General features: G+C 39.4%; 1 protein-coding gene across 1 annotated transcript; it reads right to left on the reverse strand.

Moving 5' to 3' along the window:
- Positions 1-22,855: 22,855 nt before the first annotated feature.
- LOC131680404 (uncharacterized) lies at positions 22,856-24,157 on the reverse strand. The gene has a single exon (XM_058961120.1). It carries the CDS (start codon positions 24,155-24,157, stop codon positions 22,856-22,858), a length of 1,302 nt encoding a protein of 433 aa, XP_058817103.1.
- Positions 24,158-24,751: the final 594 nt, after the last annotated feature.

Genomic DNA, 24,751 nt, shown 5'->3' on the forward strand with positions numbered 1-24,751 from the left:
ATTTTTATTTCAATTATAGAGGTTCTATTCGCCTCTTCGGGTTAGAAAAATTTCTTATGCAAAATTTCTAACCCTACGTGCGGGGTCGGCACTCGAACCCAGGTGCGTAGCGTACAAGGCAATCGATTTACCAACTACACTACACCACCCCTATTCACGAATGTGTTTTGACTCTTTCATCCGCAAAAGCAAAAATTACGATACCGACCCAAACGCATTTTCTAGTTACTTTGCTATAGTGCTTTGTTATATCAAATAACAGATACTCTTATTCGGCAGAGTTGGAACTAAAACAATTTTACACATGTTTCGCGCTTACTATGTATCGATATGTTGCTTTTAAAAAAAGATATAATTTTTTTTGACGTAGGACTACGTCTTTGTTTTCGATATGGGGGTGCACTCTGCAAATTCTACAAAAATGGTATGTAACGAAAAGTGGTCCAATTTTAAACGCATATAATTCAGCCATCTCACGATAAATTTTCAAATTTTTTGCACAAATCGCCCCGAAATACTTCTAAGAATAGATTCCAATAGATAAACCCAAAGATTTTTGATATCATAGCATTAAAAAATTAAATAATATACAACCTTGTCAAAATATCGCGTATAAACACACAGAAGATAGCGCTTCCCAAGCCCTGTACGACGGATTGGTATACCTAGCGCGCAACGCTTCTATGAATGACGTCATCATCGACTATTTAAAGAACGGACTTGGCCAGACACGCTCAGTTCCCTGTTGAACGGCTGGAGAAGCAGATCACTGCGCAGTTTTTTTTTACAGCCAGTGTAGTTGAGCTAGAAGTCCGTTACACTGGCTGTGGAGGGACGCTACCCTGTGTCGTCCAACAGGCGACCGCTCCAACTGCTTCCTAAATGCCGCTGTAATGTTGCCAGTAAATTTTTGGTTTAACTAGCACCAGAGATGCCAGGTACTTTTTTCAAATGTCTGCAATAATAATTTTAAAAGTCTGGAAAGAACAAAAAATGTCAGGAAAGCTAGTGTAACCAAAAGCCTTTATATTCAAAAATCTGCAAATATCTGCAACCAAACTAAAAAATCTGCAAATATCTGCAACCAAACTAAAAAATCTGCAAATATCTGCGTCACCGAAAAAATCTGCAGCTTAAATTAAAAGTCTGCGAATTTGCAGACTTGTCTGCAAATCTGGCATCTCTGACTAGCACATGTATTTGCTATTTGCGCTTGAAATTATGTGATGTAGTGGTAGTAATAAGCTTCCCATTTTGGTTTAAACGCAAGGACAGTTGTTAAAACAGGATTTGATTAATTAGTTTAGCTCATCTAAGCAATTTTATCAATTCTGTAATTTAAAAGGAATTTTACGGAACTTGGTGAATTTGGCCCCACTTGCAACTGGTATAATCAACCTGCACAAAGTGTTGCATAACGCAGGGATGTTTTTTGGAACAAAATGTGTTATCATTCAGCTCTTCGCTATGCAAAATCACGACATTATGACAGATGGGCTAAGCGCGGCCGTTCCTTTCAATCGGGAAAGGCCACGTGGAATTTTGGTGAAATGCGCTAATAGTGTCGTGGTGGTACTAGTTGTCTCTTTCGCTCTACCCATCATCATCAGCGTTGACTCATTTTGCATTGTACGCTTGGGTTCAATGTTTGGGACGAATGTAATGTGGCGGTAAAATGAACACGTTAAGCAAAGTCATTATTTTCTAACTAATAAGTGAATGAGATATTACAATCACCTTATATTCCTTGTTAGACATGTTTTGTACATATCTGGTAAAAATGCTTCGTCATAAACACATTTTTTCAAACATGATACACCAAATTCTTTTTTTGCACGGGGGATGCGTTCCGTGCAAAAAAAAACCGTGTAAAAAAAATCCGTGTTATTTCGAGAAACCGTGTAAAAAAAATCCGTGCTATTTCGAGAAACCGTGCAAAAAAAATCCGTGCTATTTCGAGAAACCGTGCAAAAAAAATCAGTGTTATTGCGAGAAACCGTGCAAAAAAAATCCGTGCTATTTTGAGAAACCGTGCAAAAAAAATCCGTGTTATTTTGAGAAACCGTGTAAAAAAAATCTGATTTTTTTTTATTTAACAGCTATTTTCTAATGGTATTTAACAATGAATACTGTTGGACATTTTAAATGCACAAGGGGGCTGTCAGTGTGCCCAGTAGAAGTTTTTTAATTTTTCGAGGTTTTTTTTTAGAAAAATGTAAGTTTTTTTATTCGTTAAAAGAAGTTATTGTCCTTTGAAAAGCAATAGTTAAAATGGTAAAATGTTTCAACTATTTAGAGTTTGTTAACTTTTTGTAGATTACACTGTGCTACAGTGATTTTAAACTTTTAAAATGAACTAGTATAACAAATGCGATACAAAGTAATGTACACACGAAAATTTGAAGCAAACAAACATTTTTTGGGACCTTTGCCACAACAAAATTAGCTGCGTTGTCATTTTCAGCCGATTTTCGGTTTTGTAAAATTTTTTGAACGAAGAAAACTAGACCTTTCGAACAGTATGCGGTCATATACAGTTTGGTAAGAAACATTGTTCGATTCTGGGACAACAATATCAAAATTGTATTTTTTTGCGATTTTTTCATGTAAATGGTTATCTTCTCATTAAAAGAATTTTCATGAAAAGTAAAAAAATCATTTTGATGCAAAGACTCTTGCGCAATTGAAATGTCAGAAATTGTCAATTTTCAACGGCCTATTGATTGGCTTTTACTTAATTAAATACTCTTTCCTGGAAAGAGGCAGCATTTGCCATTTTGCAATGTTGACATTTGCCATTTTGCAATGTTTGATTAAAAATTCTATATAGTTGAAGTTGAAAAATTCGCTATTTTTCACTTAGCGAATCTAGTTTTTTTAACGACTGCAACCTATGCCTTGGTGGATATCGGTCCGTCCCGCGAGGCAAACTTTGCAAAATCGTACGAAATTGCGACTATCTGCCAATTAAACACCGATCTTCAGGAGGACGATAAAGTTTTGTGCATGTGTGTCTCAAAAAGTGTGATGTCCTCTAATTTGTCTACTTCTAAAAAATATTCTCCTGCCAGTGCGTTTGAGTCGTCTATATCTATACTAAACCAATTTAGAATTAGAACCGCCTTTGTTTCTATTCTTTTCTTTCGTCTCCTAGGTCTGAAGCGGATCAATCGACTATTAATAAATATGATAAAAGATGCCAGCAGTATTGGCCCTTATTCGCAAATACTTTATTCACTACAACTGTGCTATATTTCTTCTCGATCTTATAACAGAATTTGAAAATCTCTGTTCTAAATAGTCGATATTGGTAGTTGTTATGATGTACAATACATTAGGAAAATATGCTAAAGTAGTGACAATATTTTTCAGTTCCACAGATACAATCTCCCTTTATTGGATACTTCAGAGTTATTCGCATCTGCTCTCGGAGACCACCAATCCTCCAAACACATTTCAACCACTGAGCATTCAACTCGAGCATATCACACCGAGGAAGCGATTTGTTATTTCCAAGAACCAAAGCTCGAGTGAAACAATCAACATTCTCGTAGGTGCCAGTCCTGCACATCTTCTTGGAACCAGCTAACATATCCAAGCTCGACAGCTAGCTGAAGTCACATATATCCCCACCCAAGCGAAGTGATCAATTCGCTTGTAAGTAGGACCACTCATCTACAAACCAGTCATGAACACATCCGTACCAACGAGAATGGATCATACCAGACGAAGGCCACAGGTCCAGCACCAACTTGTCCCATCTCAGTAAAAAAAATAGACTTGTGCCTGTTCCTAACTCTTTGAAAGCTCTATTTAATCAGAGATCACTAATTGGTTGATAAAAAGAAACATCAGTCGTTATCTACTCAGACCAAACAATACGTATTGCGTATCCCTGCATATTAAAATCTCCGCTATCAGTTTCTAGCTTATCAAACTGAACAAGCAAAATTAATATACTTTGTGTAGTGGCACTACCCGGGGGAACTTGGCCAAATACCAATTGCTCCATTGCCAATGCGATGTGATATATGAACCGGAATATTATTTGATGATATCTAAAAAGCATACAATCCTATACAAACCATAGCCCAACATTATTGATTTTCAACTACCATAACTTGAATTTTGATTAACAACTCTTTTCCTAAAATTGAAAAATACGTGATTTTTACACATTGGCAGATCATCCCCATTTGTATTGCAAATATCCAATGCCATTAATTTTCAGCTGCCGTTACTAAATGCCTATTAAAAAAAATATTTTTTTTGCACGGTTTCTCGAAATAACACGGATTTTTTTTGCACGGGTTCTCAAAATACCACGGATTTTTTTTGCACGGTTTCTCGAAATAACACGGATTTTTTTTGCACGGTTTCTCGAAATAACACGGATTTTTTGTACACGGTTTCTCGAAATAGCACGGATTTTTTTTGCACGGTTTTTTTTTCACGGGATGATCAAATCATTAAACTGGTATATCGAAATAGGTATTTTATACATAAAAATCGTGTTATTTTGCAAAACCGTGCAAAAAAAGTCGTGCAAAAAAAATCCGTGCAAAAAAAGTGCGTGCAAAAACAGAATCCGGTGTACTTGATTTCCAAACATGTCCAAAAATGAGACATGTTTATAGCGAGTGGGTAAAATGAACATGTGGCGGTGGTAAAATGATCAGCTTCTGGTGACCTGCAAAATGTCCTGTATGTATGCAATACGCAGCGTTGGAAAGTATTTTCCGATCAATGCTAATATCCCAACAAATCATGAGCTTTGCATACACACAGGGTATTTTGCAGGCAAAAACAATTGGGGGTCATGCATAAATGACGTAGCATTTTAGGGGGCAGGGGGGTACACCAAATTTGTGACGAAGTGTGACGAGGGGGAGGGTAGGGTCAGAAGTTGTGCGACGTAGCATTAAGTTTAATTTTTTTGACGGGCATCAAAACCCATTAATTAGAGAAAACAATTTAATGTTCCTCCATTCCTAAATTGATTTTCACGCGGTTTTTCATTTTGTAAATTTTACTGTTCGCGGAATGGCAGGCTCGCAAAGAAAAGGATAGATTTTTCATGCGGATTTAAATTTCCACATTAGTTAGCTAATATTGCTAACTAGTAGACTTATTTTGGTAGCTGAATTAAATTTTCTTTCGGATTCAATCAAAGAAAATTTAGTAATTTAGTTGAGCTTATGCTTCCTAAAATCGTTGGCAACTGCAGGATTGTGAACTTTTCTTCATGGTTTATGACATGTAAAATTCTAAACAAAACTATCCACACTATATTTGTCATGAAATGGGCTTCTTTTGTAGGCAATTTGCTGTTATAATGAAAATGTTGATAAAAGTCGTCAAACATTTTGTAAGGACATATATTTAAAAGAATTGAAAAACATATGTAATTTTTTCATCTCCCGGTTACCTTGCGTGGGAGGGGGGGGGGGTGTTTAGAGATATGCTACGTCATTTACAAGGGGGAGGTTAGAATTTTGTGACCAAATGCTACGAGGGAGGAGGGAGGGGTCGAAAATCGCCAGAAAAAAGCTTCGTCATTTGTGTACGGCCCCTTGTCACGGAAGAATTGAATTTTCATGGCGTAATATTAACCATTTTACAATCCTGTGGCATCGAAACACATCTACAAACTTGGGGTTATCCATGGGTGTTTGAACTTTTTGGATCTGTTTGAGAGCAACTAGCTACATGAGATGTGATTATATTGTCTAAAATTTGATTTTTCTTCACCGGTTCGGGTGTTTTTTCCCACACACTAAGTACTAAGAAAATAAAGATTTTACATTAAGTAGTATAGTCCTACGTCTACAGTTCGTGCAACCCCATAGGGCTGCCCCTTGTAGTTTTTAAATATGTACACATGACAAAACACTAACGTAAACAGTTTTTTTGGTACTTTTATACCCCAAACAAACTTTAAGCGAGCACTGTTAAGTTGGTCAAATGAAACAAATAGGTTGTGCCTGCTTTAAGGCCCCCGTCGGGCTTCTTTTTCTTCTTATCTGCAGAATTGAGGATATCAATATAATACGCATATACGATACTCATATGAATGTATGCGTGCACGCGAATGAAATGAATGATTTCTTCAACCCGCTTTTTCTCTCGCTTTTCCCATAAAACTACCCAAGTATAGTATACCAATGGATTCGTAAGAATCCGAGGAAACTAATGGTAGCAAGTAAAACTTGATTTGGAAAACTTTATAACAGCGTTTTTCAATTTTCCCGTCGTACGCATTATATCGTCGCTTGTTCTGCGCAGTAGAAAAGCACAGGGTTTGTGCTAAATTAGTACTACCCGAAAGCTTGGTGTAGGGGCTATTTATAAATCATGTCACACTTGTATTGAGGGAGGGACAATGAAAAATTTCAACATTTTGTGAAATTTGGTGGAAAAAAGTAACCTGAGACATACCAAATGTATTTCTACCGAAGAAAAAAATATTGGACATCTTATTCGTGACTTATTTACCAAGGAAATAACCAATGACCCTGATAAGTGGGAGGGGGCAAATGAAATGAAAATGTTGCGTTACATCATTGATAGTTGCTCTGTTTGTATTTTAGAACTCACAGATAAATCTTCGTTTGTGGAGAAATCTACTAAAAAGCTTCGATTGCCGATTTCTTTCCAATTGATACTATAAATTTATAAAAAAATTAAAGTACTCATACTAGCTACAAGAAGCGCCAAAATATTGATCCCTTATAATAAATTATGATAAAAGAATGATTTCGTTTCGAAAACTACATACTATATTTCTTTTGAGCTTTATGACTTTATGCTATGAATATATGCTAGCAATCAGTTTGCTCAAATCAATCTAATGATTATTCACCTCTGGCATATGGGCGGATTTTTCCTAAAATCCTATAGCGCGTTGCCTGTTTTTCATGGGTATTTTTTGCCCAAATTTTTGCACGGTTTTCAAAATGCCACGTTTTTTAACCTAACGATTCCTTTCAAGTAATAGTTGATAGACCAAAAAGTATTGAATCCACGAATATGAGGTTTGGTTTTTTGAACTATGCGAAATATGGTTATATTCAAAATCGGAAAAAAATCTAGTGCCAAATTTCGGTACGTAACTTGAACAGTTATTTCAACGGATATCTAAGTGAAATCCCAACGTTTAGAGCTGAAGAACTACTTCTACTAACACAAAGCGTCTATCTAGGTCGAGACTCGACAGAACAGACTAGCTATTGGAACCAGTGATAGGAAATTCTTACCTCCTGATCAGGGTATATATTATTACCATCTTATTATCATATTATATAGACAAAATGTTAATGAAACTGATTTATACCGCAAGTAATGCACTGGTACTATGAGCCAGTATGTCCAGTTGGACACCAACCAGTAAGTATGGACACCGACCAAGAAAGATCTTTGAAATTAGTAAGATTAGTTATACGGTAGAATAGTATTTTGATCTAAATATTTTCATACTACATAGAACAAGTTGTGTATCATGAACAGTTCATTACAACTTTATCGTTGAGTTTCAATAATTCACTATCAAAAACAATACCTTGGTACTAACATAATTTTACAGTGGGATTGCAGGGTTAGTATTGCGACCCTACTTATCACTAAGAGTTCCTTCTGGCTGGGGCTCGAGCATACGCCGAGTGACTTCTAAGGTCATCTAAGTCTTTAGCCATTGAACCGCCAGACTAAGGCATTTACAATTACGTACATGTTGTTTTGGGGTTTTTAAAACACAAACAAGCATTCAATTACATTGAACTTTCGAAAGAAATGTCGAAATTACTTGTTGGTAGTTTTTTGTCCAAAAACATTTGAAAAGTTAGTTGGGAAACTTAGTTGGGAAAAGTTAGTTGGGATCTAGTGTCATATACCATTCAAGTAGTACAAACTTTCTCGGTTGTGGTCCATTAGGAGGTAGATAACAGTCTATTATCTCTCTCTGGACTAAATCAGCCTGGATGCCGTGACGCTGGAGTCCTGCTCTCACGTCGTGGAAGGCAGCAGAAATAGGAGTCCCAAGTTAACCTCTAGCTGAAAACCAAAAGGCTGGAAAGACTAAAATAAGTCAGTAAACGGAGCATAATTGACCTTTCCATCGCTGTGTCAACCGAAGCTCTAACATAATGGATGATTGTATGATTTTGTTGGTTATTTTCGGCAAATTTGAGACTAAGAGAAACAAAAGCAATGAAATTGAAAGACGGATAGGTATTCTAGAGTTAATCAAAACAGAAAACTAGGACTAAGCAGGCTCATATGGACAAGATCGAAAGGAAATGTGCAGAATCCTTTACCTTTTGCTGAGTAGGAGTTTGGCGTTATAATCATATTAACACGCCGGCGTCGGCGGTAAAGCATGATGATGAGTTATGTTCTATCAATGATCATGCGGTAGACTTGGGTACAACGCCCAACTCCTACTTAGCAGAAGGCAAAGGTTTCTTCACATTTCCTTTCGATCATGTCCATGTCCATGCTTTCGTTTCTCTTAGCCTTAAAGTTGCCGAAAATAGCCAACAAAATCGATACAGTAGAACCTTGCGGCGATTAAAACAACAATTAGCCATGCCCCTAATTAACACAAATAGGAGAGCATTATCCAACGTTTTCGATAGCTTCTAGTTGTTGTGGACTGTATTTTCATGAAGGATGCTATTATGTTGAAAACTTAGCAAACCCCGTTTTCATTGCATTTAAAAAAAATGCATGACCACTCCTTGTGAAATACCTAGTGCATTCATTTTGCGTATAGTGCACAGGTCTTATATTTGACATAACAACTTACGATATTTTTGCTGTCAATCTGGTTGTTGACGGCATAGACAAGAAATACGTCTATTGTTCGGTAAATTTGCTACATATTACATCGCGTTTTGATGATTTTAAAAAGGTTGTATTATATTGTGGTAGAAATTGTTTTGTACTCATAACGGGCAGTGCTAAAAATTCTCATAATAACATTTGGGACAGCTCTAACAGTATTACTCATCAATTTACTAACGAGTTAATGCCAAACGAGCGCAAATATTCGTTATATCATAAAACTTCAGCACTTGGAAACACATTATTTTTTGCGATAAATGAGTCTTATTTGATTAGTTAGACCTTTCATCAGATGTCGAAGTGTGTCGTAGTCCCGGGTCTACAGGAACCTTGGTGAGGAAGACTTGGTGAGCCATTTTTTTCCAACATTTGATTTTTGACTTGGATAAAGGCGTCGAATTACATATTTTTGTCATGATAGCGGCATAGGAAAGAAGCTGACCCTCTTTGATTTATGCGTGTGTCTCAAAGCCTACTTTTATAGATTGTGAAACTATAACAAACCAGCATTTGAGCTCATTTTAGCATGTTTCAATTTCTGTGTATGATTAGCACTCTCCATGCATGTCAGAAAACTTGTTTCCGTAATTCGAAATTTTCTTCTTCTGATGGATACAGGATAGGCAAACAAAATCATCCTGCAAAGTTTCGTAAACAAAAATGTTTCTTTCTATAAAAATCAATTTTATCGTACTCCCAATTTTTTTTCCAATCCACAAATTTCCACTAATGATCATGGAAATTACTTAAAAACACATGACGATACATTTTTATTTTTTTGTTTGATGCAGGATAGTGAAACAGAATCATTCTGTAAGGTTTTCTAAGGAAAAATTAATTCTTACAATAAAAATCAATTTGATAGTCCTCCCAAATTTTTTCCCACCTTCCTATTTTGGGATATTGAAATAAAAAAGTGTGTGCTCACTAGCGCCGCCTTGAGGGTGATATCCACTTTAATCATTACATCATTAAATAGTCCTTGCCCCAGTAACAATTTAGGCTTTATGGTGGTTTTATAGCCACTCATACAACCTAGATTGCACTTGTAGCGTGCTATAAAACTTCAATTGTGACTTGGATTACATTACAGGAAACGTCATTTTCCTAAATTTATAAACTTTACCTAATATGAATTGGAAGTTTTAGTCTCCCCAGCGCCGCCTGATGGGCGAATTCTGTAGTTATCTATTCGCCGTCGGGTAGCACTCGACTCGCTGATGAATATTGTCGAAGACATCACACTTCTAAATAATGTTCTCGAGATTCAGAAATTGAAAAATAATACATGCTCACTAGTGCCGCCTGGTCTATCTATTTCAATTAGTTTTGTCCATAATCGCGTAGCTCTTAACCTTCTCTAAATTTTTTCCGAGAACACCATCTCCTCTAAGTTATTAGACGTTTGTGACATTCTAAATTCCACATTGTGCTGAAAATTGGTACGCTACGAAAAATTAATAGCGCAATTCAAAAAAATATTATTCCTCGAAGAGCTCAAAATTAACCAAGTAAGTACATATTTTACTGTCAGCAGTGCTACCGCCAGTTGCTGGACGTACTCCTGGTAGCACAATCTTCCTGACCAATATAACTACTAAAGCATTTTCTGTTGATTTAAAAAGTTTGGATTTCAGATCCTTTGTCAGGTGATCTGCAGGGAGCCATGTGGGTATTTTTAAAACTACGTGACAGATTTGTGTATTCCAACGTTGGAATATTCAAACAAATCCATTCAGTCAATCCTTTAGACGTAATCAGCGAGAATGGTTTTATGGTAGTTCAAACTACGCATATCATTTACAATACACGATTAATCGCATCTTTTCTATAAATCGTTATAAATCAATGGAAGTGTAGTAAGTAAATTGATTAGAGAGAGCCAAATAAAAGTTTTTCAAAAATTCAACGGAAAAAATGAAATTGATCTAATTATTATTTCCTTATTTCAATGAACTTTAACATTCAATAAAGCGATAAAATATTATCAAGTGATTCATTTTCAATCGTCCTGGTCGGGACTACTGATTGATTCATAAATGAAATACGATACGGCCGTTATAAAATATACTTCCTGAAAAACTCAAATTTTCATGGCGTAATAACGCTATGGAAACAAAAAAAAGTTGTTGCTTTCAGCGTGATTTTCGTGATACATACTCTCGAATCTCAATAAAACAAAAGAAAAAGAAATATTATCAAAACAAATATATTATTTTGGTTTACAATCTCGCAAAATGTGTCATTTAAATTTTTTTTAAATCCAAGTATCAGTATGATAATTATTCCATGAGAATCTGAGGAAACTTTGCCAAGATTTCTTGCATTTCTGTAAACACGAAACAACATCTGTGTTCAAAAATGTTTCAAAGCAGTCAAATCCAGTATGAAAATTAATTATAGGGATCCCGAAAATTCGTTCGTTGGTATTTGTGGAATGTCGAAAATATTTGCTTCAATTGTTATAAATTTCATCAGGTTTTCATCAATGCTGTGTGGAAATCGATTTCTGAGAAATAAAACCAAACTTACAAAAAATTGTGACATGTGATAATTGATGGAACTTCCAAATAATTTTCAATTTGACAAGCCTCCATTATTGTTTGGAATAAAGCCAAAGATGTTTTGAATTATGTGTTATCAATTCAACACAAAACCGTTGGTTTCAAACGATCATTAGTTTCAAAATCATCAAATATCAACATGCAAATTCGAAATAGAAAATGTTTTTTCATTATTTAGCGTATAAAGATAAAATAGCATCGCGGTTTGTTTCAGTCTCGTAAAATAATAAAATATCATAGATCTCCCAAGAGAATCGAAAATCATCAAATTTCAATGAAGAAATTTATTTGAAATCATTTTCAACTATTTCTACATTCAGAATTACTCAAAAACAGTTGTGCTAAAAGCTTTCGATATTTCGAGCTTTCGTAGCACGCCATCTGCATCAACCCAAGGATAACTTTTAGTACACTTGTTTTTCTTTTCGTATCTTTCCACGCTGTTTCACGTGCGACGGTACACTGCGTATCGCGAGGAAAATTGAAAAACGCTGTTATGAAGTTTTCCAAAACGATTTTTTCTTTGTAATATCAGATTCCTTGGTTTCTAACGAATCCGTACATATGCAACACTTGGGTAGTTTTGTAGGAAATATCGAAGAAACAGCAGGTTAAAAATATTGCTCCACTTTTGCGCACCCATACATACAAATTTTACTTTAGTTGTGTCTGTGCGGGTGGAAAAACTGCTTCTAGTAAAATGAAAATTTTTCAATGAAAAGCGGAAAATATGGAAAATCGGAGAAAATCACGTCCTAGAAAAATTGTTTAGCAATGTTGTATTGGAAAAATCAAAATTTTAAACACATGATTGCAAAAACTGTGTGCTTTTTCAACCGGAAAAAGCACACAGTTTTTCGAGTTGGAAAATTTTGAATTTTCCATTTCGGCCAATTCATAGTAAAAACAATTATCTAGGTCGTGATTTTTTTCTTTTTTCCATATTTTGTCATTTTCTTTGAAAATAAAATAAAAAACCGCAAAAAAACACGAAAAATGGCGGATTGCCCGACGGGGGCCTTAACGGAAGTTTACATATTTTTTTTGCATAAAATATTATTTATTTAATCCGTGTTTAGTTACATCATGTACATGTTAAGTGTTTCAGCTAACAGCTCTTCATCTTTGATTTTTGCATCTTCGATTGTTTGGTTCAATTCCTCTTAATGTTTGTTTATGTTTTACATATTGTGTTTGAGAACATCTAGGACCTTATAATTAATAAAAACTTGGCCTACCTATCTAAATCTAACCCTAACCTAATACATTTAATTCATTAATGATCTGCTCTTCAGAATTGGCGCATCGATCTCTATACCGTGCACAGTATTTATTGAAGCTTTCGTCCAGAACATCCATAGAGGCCATCTCATGCACCTCACCGGTCCTTGTCCAGGGGGGGGAGACTTAGAATCATTTTAAGGATTTTATTTTGGATGCGCTGGAGCTTCAGCCTGTGTGTTCTTGCGCAGCCCTGCCATACGGGGACTGCATATTCGATGACAGGGTAGATGATTTGTTTATAGACAGCCATCTGATTCTTCAGGCTCAGTCTTGATGTTCTACATATCATCGGGTATAAAGACCGGATGAGTATGTTGCATTTAATGATAATTTTGCTAACATGAGACCTGAATATCAGATGTCTGTCCAAAGTAAAGCCTAGGTAGACCACTTCGTCGGACCACTGGATGAGAGCGCCACCAAACCGTATTTTGCATTCGTCAGACGGAACAAGTCTTGGTGATCTCGAATGTGGAAACAGGATGACCTGAGTTTTTGCGGCATTGATTACAATTTTACAGTTTGTGAAGTATTCGGTTAGGGCATCCAGGCCGCGCTGCAGCTTGTTCTTCAGAGCGTTGATAATACGCCCCTTGTATAGGATGGCAGTATCGTCAGCGAATTGTGACAAGACTCCACCTCCCGGGAGAGGTGGGATGTCAGAGGTGAAGATATTATACAAGATGGGCCCAAGGATACTTCCTTGGGACACACCTGCAGGGATGGCAAATTTCTCTGATAGAACATTCTGCAGAGACACCTGGAATGCTCTATTCGAAAGAAAGTTTTTAATTATCTTGATCAGATACATTGGAAAATTATATCTAAGCAGTTTAAAAACCAGACCATCGTGCCGCACATTGTCGAATGCCTTTTCAATGTCCAAGATCGCCATTACTGTCGTCTTAGACATTGACCTGTTCCGCTGGATGATGTTGGTGACTCGAGTGAGTTGGTGGACGGTGGTGCTCATTTGCGAAAGAGAGTATTCGGGTTTGTACTGACTTCTCGAACAGCTTGGAAAGGGCAGAGAGCAAGCTGATGGGACGGTAACTCGTGGAAATAGAAGGGTCTTTCCCCGGTTTCAGTACTGGGATGACTTTAGCTAACTTCCACACTGAAGGGAAGTAGCAAAGTTCCCAGCACCGATTGAAAATTTTAGCAATGAAGTCAAATGAGCGGGTGCTCAAATGCTTCAGCTGGATGTTAAATGTGTTATCGAAACCGGGGGCCTTCATATTTTTGGATGATTTGATATATGTTCTGAGCTCCTCCGCAGTGACTCTCGACTCCTCCGGGATCAAACTGTCCGATCGGTCCACCATGGCCACACCCTCAGCAACAGTCCTTTCGTGTGGACTAACTATATTGAGTCCCAAATTATGAGAAGACACAAACTGGCGCCCCAGCTCATTCGCCTTTTCGGCAGGTGTTAATAGAAGTGAACCATTATCCCCACCCCCAGGCAGGACCAGTGGAGGAACAGGTTTTGGCCTAGATTTAAGCACTTTGCTAAGCTTCCAGAACGGTTTAGAGTGATCTGGTAGTTGCTTCATCATATGACTGAAGTTTTGATTTCTCAACTCTAAAACACGGTTTTGAATAACTTTAGACAGTTGTTTGTATTGTTCCTTCTTTTCTGGTGGACGGGTTCGTTGGAACTGCCTCCGGTAGATGTTTCTTAACCTGATCAAGTATTTAGTGGTGTTGTCTATTTGAATATAGGTGCTCACCGGGGCAGTTTCACGTACATGAGCCACTCGAGCGCTGGGGAGGGCCGATTCGATGTCGTTCAACGCGTGGTCGATGTCATCAGTTGTTTGGAGAGGATGTTCGTTGTTGATGCAGCTGTCGACCGTCCGTTGGTAGGCCAGCCAGTTAACGTGGTGGTAGTCTTTTCGTCGAATGCTCTTGGTTTCGGTCACGTTTCCCAGTTCCAGGACCACCGGGTAGTGATCTGAGCTGAGATCTTCGATGACAATAGGCGATGATATGTTCCGCTTCAGTTTAGTGATGAAAAGGTCCAGTGTCGAAGGTATTCCAGCTTGGGAGCAGTAGGTTGGTTTATCCGGGCTCAGGATTAAAACCAGCTTGTAGATCGTTGGAGAGAATTGTACTGTTCTTGTTGAATCGAAGATTTCCCCACGATTGATGTTTTGCGTTTAATTCGCCGGCGATGACGAAGTTTCCTCTTCTGCGGGTGAGCTTGGCTAATTCTCTTCGAAACCGGGCTGCAGTTCCGTCGAGTTCCTTAACTTGCCTGGGAAGGTAGACTGCGATGATAATGATTGGTCCGGTAACTGTGTGTAACTCAATTCGGCTTCGACCAGTTTTAAGTTGAAACAAGGTAACGAGAGAAACTTGAGTCCTCTCCGTACTGCAATAGCCACTCCGCCGCCCCTAGAGTTGTTCCGGTCGAGCCTGATCATCGAGTGTGATGGAAAAGAAATGTTGCTAACGGGTTTCAGGTGAGTTTCCGTGAAAATTGCCACATCAATTTTCATCTCTTCCATGAAGGTGTTGGCTTCAAGTTTCTTGCTCAAGAGTGAGCAAGCATTCCAGTTCACGAGGGTGATCTTGTTACAGTCCATACTCGAGCAGAAAGCACCCCAGCGTTTGAACTTGTTCAAATTTCGATCTGCAGTCACGCAGTCTTTTTGCCATCTCAAGAAAAATGGCACTTAGTTGCTCCGGCGAGTAGAGATCATTCGACGGTTGCTGGTTCATGTTGAGAGGCCTGTCCCACTGGTTGCGCGGCGGTTGCGGGGAAGTGGCTGAAAATGCTCTCTTTGAATGTGGGAAGATGTTCGCGTTCGGCAGGCCTGGTGGTGGTAGGCGAGGTGGTAGTGTAGGAAACTGGTCGATGTTGACGAGCGGCGGTTTCGTTGTGCGATTCGGTTGACGTTTGGCCGAGGCCTCCTTCCTGATGCGGATGAATTCTGCCCGGCGTGGGCAAGCTTTGCTGGTAGCAGGGTGGTCACCCTCACAATTTGTGCACTTCACTTTCACTTCTGCTTCCTCCACCAGGCAGTCACTTGTATTGTGGGACTCTGTGCACTTCATACACCTGCTCTTGATGTGGCAATTTTTGGCTCCGTGCCCGTAATTTAGGCAGTTCATGCACTGCGTAACTTCGCGGTGAACTGGCTTGTATCTCTCCCACTCCACAATGATATGGAAGATAGATTTAATGTTTTTCAGTTCACTAATGGAGATGGACCCTCTCTCCAAGTGAATCAAATATAATTGATCTCGATATTTCAGGTCCTTATTGTGTCGCTTCATTTTATAAACCACCTTTAGTGGTTTCAGTTTAGCCTCTAATAGCGTCTCCTTTAGTTCTTCTTCCAGCATATCTGGAAGACCGCGAAGCACCACCTTTAGTGGTTTGTTAGCACTGATGTCGTGAGTAAAATACTCCGCTTTTGTTTGCTTCAGGTAGCACTGCACTGCGTTGTAATGATTCTGCGATGGAACGATGATTTTGTAACCGTCAGTGCAGAGACGGATTGTCGCTTGTAGTCCGCGATTGATGAGCGTGTTCATATCCGACCGCAACGTCGGCGGAAATCCCTTCAAATTGTTTGCTTCAGGTAGCACTGCACTGCGTTGTAATGATTCTGCGATGGAACGATGATTTTGTAACCGTCAGTGCAGAGACGGATTGTTGCTTGTAGTCCGCGATTGATGAGCGTGTTCATATCCGACCGCAACATCGGCGGAAATCCCTTCAAATAGAACGGAGGCATTTTCTCCTTCTTTTCGATTTTCTCCTCTGCATCGACAGGAAGGCTGGAATATTGTTGTTACCAAGCAACCGGTTGGCGGCTGTCTCCGATCCATTCTGCTTCAGCCGCTTAGCAGCTTTGAGATCCTCCTTGGATCTGTGACGCGATTTGCTCATCACGCGGGAGCGACGATGCGATTGCGAATGACGCAATAAAACGGGAATGCGTGTAAAACTTGTAACGAGTTTAAAAAAAGTCCAAACAGCACGAGCGATAGACGACTAATGAATGAACGGAAGTTTAATAATCAACTTGGTTTATGATAAAGATTGCTTGCAATTAAAATAAACTGTAACGGAAAAATAAGGATTTGAACTCACAAATTTGGTGGTACTTTGGTGTCATTATGGCGGCTCAAATTTGAAAAGGGCACAATATTTTTTTAAAAGCAGATAGTTTAGGCCAAATTTATTTTCTATAGACTGTCTTTGTTCCATCAGACCTAAACCTAGCTTCACTTCCGCTAGGTTTCGTTGTTCATGACACTCATATGGTGATGGTATAATAGTACCACTATCAAATCAGTGGTACATATATGAAACAAGCACTTTCAGTCAGATTGTTCCCGGGCTGAGATGTTGCATGAGTCGGATTCAATCATGAAAATACATGAATTTCCACGAACGGAATTGATTGATTGTGTCTCTGAAGCATAAAATAACTTAGATACCCAATCATAGATCGTGCTAACGCTTATGATGGAACATCAAGAACACGTCAGAAAATCTTGATTGACAAGTTTGATGTAAACTGTCGAATACGAATTGCCAATTGTCATAGCTTAATTTAATACACGTAACAAATTATATGAAACTGCCTTGCAGAAACCGGTAAAAAATAGAAATTTTGGTTAAGTACGACGGGCAAGTTTGTTGGAAACTGTGACCATTAAGCTTTCTGTTTCCCCATGAGTTAGGCGCGGATTTAATTTAATTTCCGGTTAAGATATCGACGATTTATAAGTTTCTCAGAACATTACAAATTCGACGTTCAATAATAGTAAATATAAATGCGGATTCTACTCGGCAGTGATTTGTTTTGCATTATGTAGATATAACTCAATGTGTATGGTGCTTCTTCAGATTCGAGTGATTTTACTATTCTTAGATGAGCCTAGGGTCATCTTCGAAATCTTTGGTTGATTCTCCGTATTAGCAAGTTGGATTCGGATCGGGTTTCTCAAATTTTAAATTTTCGGGTTCGGGTATTCAAATTTTAAAATTCTCGGGTCGGGTCGGGTTCGGGTTTTAAAAAATTTTCATTCTCGGGTACGAGTCGGGTTCGGGTTTTTAAGTTTTAAAATGTTCGGGCTCGGGTCGGGTTCGGGTTTTTCAAATTTCATAATTTCGGGCTCGGGTCGGGTTCGGGTTTTTAAATTTTCATGCTCTCGGGTTCGGGTCGGGTTCGAAAAAATTGAAACCCGACCATCTCTAGTATGAAGCCCCCATTCTAACCGCAGACTTGGGGGTAGCTTTCCAACCAGCTCTGACAGCAGCATCGGATTCGAGAAATGGTCTTGTAGTCTGGCGCCTTCGATAAAAATCACTAAATTTTTGACCTCCCTACCGAAATTTATAAGTATCAAGTTTATTGACGTTTGGCGGAGCAGCATGACGAATCTTTTGCAGCAAACAATGAACTAGCTGTTCAGGTCGTCCGCATTCATCCCGCAGAGTTTGAATGATCTCGGGAATCGCTGCCGGAAGAGTTAATATGCTCTGAACTTTCTCCCGGGCGCCCCCTCCCAAGCTTTTTTGCAACCTAGCCAAATTTTCATCTGGCTGTATACCGCACATCGCCGTAGTGGACTCAAATGCGTTGATAAACATTGGCCACTCGAGAGGATCACCTGAAAACTTGGGCAATTCGCGTGATACAACTTGACGTGCTGCCAGTTGCTGTGCACCAGGGTTGTTAACGTTGAATTCAACTTTACCGCCGATAACGATGAATTCAGCGCCATTATCGGCGTTGAATTTGGCGTTGATTTCATCGTCATCGTCAACGCACTGCGTTGAATTCAACTTTAGCGTTATGGTAAATTTTCGCGTTGATTTCTGTTTTCGTCCTTTTTTCGTCAGATATGTTATATAGTGTATGCATAAGAAATTTAATTTTATATTCAGAATTCTGAGGTTAGTTTCTGAAGCATGTGACGAATTTCGCGCTAAATCGCATTCAGAGTTGGCAGCATCCTCTCAGATTTTAATAAAACCTCTGTACATGAAGACTTTACCACGAAAAGTCACTTTGCATATTTAGTTTTTCCAAAAATGATCTAGACTATTTTTTGGAAAGGGCCAAACTTATTTTAACATTTTTTTTCAAATGGCTGTAGTCTAAAAATTACAAATCCTACAAAAATGTTGTAGGAGTTATTTTTACAAAATGAATCAAATTTTTGAATAAAAATATTGAAAAAAATACTTCATCGACTCCTACACTGAAAAAAATCGATTTTAAAAATTTAAAATCGATTTAAAGAAAACCCATCTTTGATTTGGATGAAATTTTGTTCCAAGATATTATGTAATTATGTAATTATGTTCCCTACCTTCCGTCAAAAATTCAAGTTGGGCACTTTGAAGGAAAAAAAGTTATTCAAAAAAAAACTTTTCCTTGTCCAAACTGATTTTTTGCAGTGTATTTTTATCGAAAAATAAACCAATGAAAGTCATAATCATCTCAGCATCCAATAAAACTCAGTTTGTGAGAAGATATTGTCTAATTTAGCAGCTAAGTATATACTAATAAGTAATAATGGAATATTTCTTAATGACATGAATTCTTTTCAATGGGATTTTCGATTAATAAAAATATATAGTATTTTTATTACTCAAGAATCCCATTTAAAAGAGTTCATGTTATTACACAAATATTCCATTATTGCTTCATTTGTTGTACTGTTCAGTGGATATGTGGTAGAAATTTAATTTTGTGATATTTTTATCCGTTTGTTCCACTATATAACTCTCGGGAAGTTGTTATGGTATTTCCAAAGTCGCGAGCAAGACTGGCTCTTTTTGACATTCGCTTGAGAGTGCCACCAATAGCATCACAGGGTCCTCTTCCATGGGATGTTGCCGAAAAATGCCATTCTGCGCTTAATTCACAATTTGACTGCAATCTACACAAGCCTGCGAGGTTTTTCTTATATTTGTATTGTACTGCTGCTCCAACAGACAAAACATAAATTTTAGAAAAGTTTGTCAATCGTTTCATAAAATTTATCATCTTTGAGATGAACAACTGAACTGCAGTCTTCCAGTCTTCCAGACTTCATTCAAGTTTGTTATGAATTTATACCAAATTCGTTACTGATGCCTTTTGCATGTATCAGGCAACTAGCAGTTGGGAAATTGGATTCTGAGCTGATTATGATTTTCATTGGTTTAGTTTTAGATAAAAATACACTGCAAAAAATTTGTTTGGACAAGAAAAACTTTTTTTTCAAATGCATTTTTATCTTCAAAGTGCCCAACTTGATTTTTGACGTAAGGAACATAATTACCTATCTTGAAACAAAATTTCATCCAAATCAAAGATGGGTTTTCTAAAATCGACTTTAAATTTTTAAAATCGATTTTTTCAGTGTAGGAGTCAATGAAGAATTTTTTCAATATTTTTATTCAAAAATTTGGCTAATTTTGTGAAAATCACTGCTACAACATTTTTTGTAGGATTTGTCACCTTTAGACAATAGCCATTTGAAGAAAAATGGTAAAAACAGTTTGATCCTTTCCAAAAGACAGTCTAGATCATTTTTGGAAAAACGAAGTATGCAAAGTGGCTTTTTATGACAAAGTTCTCAAGTACAGAAAGTTTCATTCAAATCTGAGGAGGCGCCTCCAACATTTGTTCGAGTTGCCGCGAAAATCGTCAATTTTTAAATTTCTCCAACTCTGGTTTTACTTGACTATACTATGAGTTTGTAGTAACAACTTTTTGGAAGGTATGTATTGCATGTTTTATAGAATACTAGCTAATACCCATCGCGCGTTGCTGCGATTTTCAACTAAATAGGAGGAAACCACAATTCGTTCCAAAGCGCCATCTGGCTGGCAGATAATCTCTAACTAATAGCACACAAACACGCCCCATAACAAATACCTACTGTGTATAAATTTTTACGGAAATCGGTTAAGCCGTTTGGGAGTCTATAAATCATATACATACAAACTTTGACTTTTATATAGAGCAACAGCGCCTGCCCGTTCAGCGAGCCTTTTTCGCGACTTCCGGAGGATTAAAAGAGAAATCAACGCAAAATTTCCGATAACGTTAACGTTACATTCATCGATGTGCGTTGACGATGAACGATGAAATCAACGCAAAAATCAACGCCATTGAATTTAACGGAAAAAATATCGATTCAACGATATCGCGTTAAAACGATAACGTTGAATCCATCGGGTTAACAACCCTGCTGTGCACTCAAGACTCCTTCAGTAGCTGGTGTAAAGTAGATACCCGAAGCTTGGCCAGGACGTGGCCGCTGGATATTTTGCTGTATATTTTGCTCGCGATCATGCTGCGCTGTCGCCGCATATACTTGAGGCACAGCTTCATTAGCTTCAGTCGCACCCGACAGCTGGTTCGCGGCGTGTTGGTGCATCCAAGCTGGCGACACACCTGTACTCATTCCGGTGTAATACTGCGGTGGGTAGAAATTCATCGGATAGAAAGTATTGATCGATGGCGCAATGGGGTTCTGATTAATTTTATGGAACTGCTGCTGACTATGCATGGAACTTATATTAGCGCTTGAGTGCCACTGGGCAGGGGGCAATGGAGCATTCAGCGACGTAGTATTGTGGTTCCCTGCTGGCAGCAAAGAATAGCTTTTAATTGACCGTCACGCTGATTATACAGATGGGTTTGTTGGTGCCTATCTAACGCTTTCTCTTGTTTTCGATCTTCTAAATGAGATGCGGCAGGAACTGACTTTCCCACCGTAAGATTCATGCCTGGTAGCGCTACCTCTAATTGACCTGACTGGCTTGTCGGTGGAAGTGCTTGCTTAGGCGGACCTGGAGGATGTTGTTTCTGCTGATCTCGGCGTAAAGTATCGTAATGCGGTGCCGGAATTGGCTGCTTAGGCGGGTAAATAGCGTTGGTTATAATAGGAGCAACACTTGTTTTCAATTCAGTTCCTAGTGGAACAGCTATAGTGGCTTGTACGATATTCGTGTTGGTAGGCGGAGGTGGGACGACGATTTTCTGAACAACCTCCTGGTGATTCCCTTGGGGGACCGACTGAGCTGGCTGGGCTAATCGCATGTCTTTTACTGCTTACGTTCCCGGAGGACACAACGGGAGTGGACGTTGACGCACCAGCCTGTTGTGTTACGACCGTCGGTGGAGTTTCCATCGATTGATTGATCCAGGTTCTAATCTCGCTTCGATGACTGCGACGACTGAGTCGGCTTCTAAAACTCGATGTGCTTCCTTTCAGTTGCCGTTCGCACTGAATTTCAGCCTCCAACCGGTGCTTCTTAGCTAAGAAAGCTCGCTCTTTTTCTGTTTGTTGTAGTAGCAAACGATCATCCAGTGCTTTGGACTCTTCTAACTGCCTCAAACGTAAACGAGCACTAGAGCTACCTGAGCCGACAGATATCGCTGAGCTGCTTTGATTGTCGCCTTGAGTCGAACAATAGCCGCAGTACCATGGTTTGTTGCAGATGGAAGCCTGCACTCCCGCACAAATGAAATGGAACCAGGTTCCACAGCCGTCGCACGCGACCATATCTTCGGCTTGATCTGGCCGATTGCATGTCTTGCAGCTACCTGCCGATGGTATTCCGGAAGCATTCATGCACCTCCTCGGATTGTAATTTTCAAGAATGTTATAAAAACTTTCCGAAGTTCGGTTTTCCGCAACTCGACTGCAAATCATAGATTATTTTATTCTGTATCTGTTGAGGCAGGATCGTGATTTCCGGCGGTTAGAGCTTTCGGGACTCGCACACGGACGACTCGTGAAGGCACAATAGAAAACGGGATACCGATGGAATATGGTTCACGAGGAATAACTACGCACTACTAGTACAGCGGAAAAACTTTTATTCGCGGTCTGTTCCTCTCGACGGTTCAAATGGGAAAGAGAATTTTTATTGCTAATATTACTACAATTTAAACCTACGTTGTTTCAATTCAATTTCTTACACTCTAATTTCGTAGCTAGTCAACTGACAGCACCGACTGCATTCGGGTGTAGCCTTTTTTACCGACAGTGTTGAGAATTGTCATCGCCGCCACCTGAAATTCCTGAATTTCACTCTGGCTTAACTCCTAGCAAAACAAAATCAATCATTTGGAATCAAATTCAATGAGTCAACACATAGTTCTTCGCTTATCTCTAACACTGAAATATTCTGTTTATTCTTCCTTATAGGGCAGCAGGCATATCTTCGTAATCGGTCGGCGAATGATTCCCTTGCTGGTGCGTAATTCAACGACGCGGGTAAGGCCGTCTGGTCCAGGACAGGTGCTGATGATTCTCGCTAATGACCACTTTACGGGTGCGAGAAACTCGTCGACGACCACTACCAATCTGCCGGGCTGGAAAGCAGTGTTTGGTGTGATATGTTTGTTGTTTTTCTGCATTTCTTGAAGGTATTCGGTCGTCCACTGGTACCAAAACTGTTGTGCTCGATGCTGGAGACGTTGATAGTGATCAAGGCGGCCGATCGGCATCTGGCTGACGTCGGCGTCAGGGAGAGCGGATTGTGAAGTGCCAATCAGGAAGTGTGCTGGTGTGAGGACTGCTAGATCATTTGGATCCTCCGTGAGTGGTATAAGAGGTCTCGAATTCATTGCTGATTCGATTTCAGCCAACACCGTAGCCATATCCTCAATAGAGAGCATTGCATTTCCAAGCTGGCGATACAAGTGCTTCTTGGCGACTTTTACAGCTGCTTCCCATAATCCACCGAAATGTGGAGCCTTCGGAGGGATCATATGCCATTGGATTCCTTCGTTTGCGCAGTCTGTGGCAATTTCTCCGGTAATTTTCTCCTTCTGCAGTAACTGGTAAAGTGCATGCAGTTCGTTACGTGCACCTTCAAAATTCTTTCCGTTATCGGAGTGCATATGCGTGGGGCAGCCGCGGCGGGCAATGAACCTTCTTAGTGCAGAGAGGAAAGCGGGGGTCGACAAATCGCTGACCAGGTCAATATGCACTGCTTTCGTCACGAAACAAACAAAAATGCTGAGGTAGGCTTTTGTAGGTGCCGCTCGTTTGTGTATTGGCGTGATATATACTGGACCGGCATAGTCCACACCGGTAACCGAAAAGGGGCGGCTTGGAGTGATTCGTTGCAAGGGTAATTGTCCGGTCTGCTGCTTTGCTGGAACGGGAGAGGCACGGGTGCATCTAAAACAGTTTCTCATGACGCTGTTGACCACTCGTCGTCCTTGAATTGGCCAATATTCTTGCCGAATGGCAGCTAGGGTTACACGGCCGCCACCGTGCAACAGTTTAAGATGGTAATGCTGGACCACTAATCGTGTGAATGGATGGGAACTGGGAATTAAGATTGGATGCTTAGTCAGGTAAGGCTGCTCGGAGAGTTTTAATCTGCCCCCGACACGTAATATACCGTCCGGATCGACAAAAGGACTCAAAAGGCGTAAGTCGGATCGTTTAGATATCGCATAACCCTTCCCCAGATCTCTCATTTCCTCAGCGAATACATCTGCTTGGGCTAGTGCTATTAATTTAAAGCGAGCTGCTGTGATTTCATGCACTGTGAGTGTTGTGGAATTTTCTGGCGTTTGCTCGGGAAACAATTTTCGTCGACAGGCAGCGATGAAACGAAGGCAGCATGCTGTCACACGAATCAATCGGTTATAAGTAGCAAATCGATTGAATATTTCATTCACGCAGGGCTTGTTTTGGACGGCCGCCACCATCCTTCGCCGCTCTAGAATATCTTCGGGGGTTTTCTGATGCTGTGTTTTTGCTGGCCATTCTGCTTCAGGTAGTTTTAGCCACGTAGGTCCGTGATGCCAAAGATCACAGTTGAGGAAATTTATCCCTCTCGTGATGGGTTTTGTTTACCTGTTACATGGTTCCAGTGGGATCCGTGGGTACTGGTCTGTATCTCGGACACTCGATTCGCGATGAAAGTGTACCAAGTATATGGAGGGGAGCGTAACCATTCCAGCGTGACTGTAGAATCGGACCAAAAGAAAGATGTGGAGATGAGCATATCCAGAGCGGCGGCAACCTTTTTGTGTAGACGGGCCGCGAGAACAGCAGCTGATAATTCT

This window comes from Topomyia yanbarensis, chromosome 2 (genome assembly GCF_030247195.1).
Source record: "Topomyia yanbarensis strain Yona2022 chromosome 2, ASM3024719v1, whole genome shotgun sequence".
NCBI classification, from domain to species: Eukaryota; Metazoa; Arthropoda; class Insecta; order Diptera; family Culicidae; genus Topomyia; species Topomyia yanbarensis.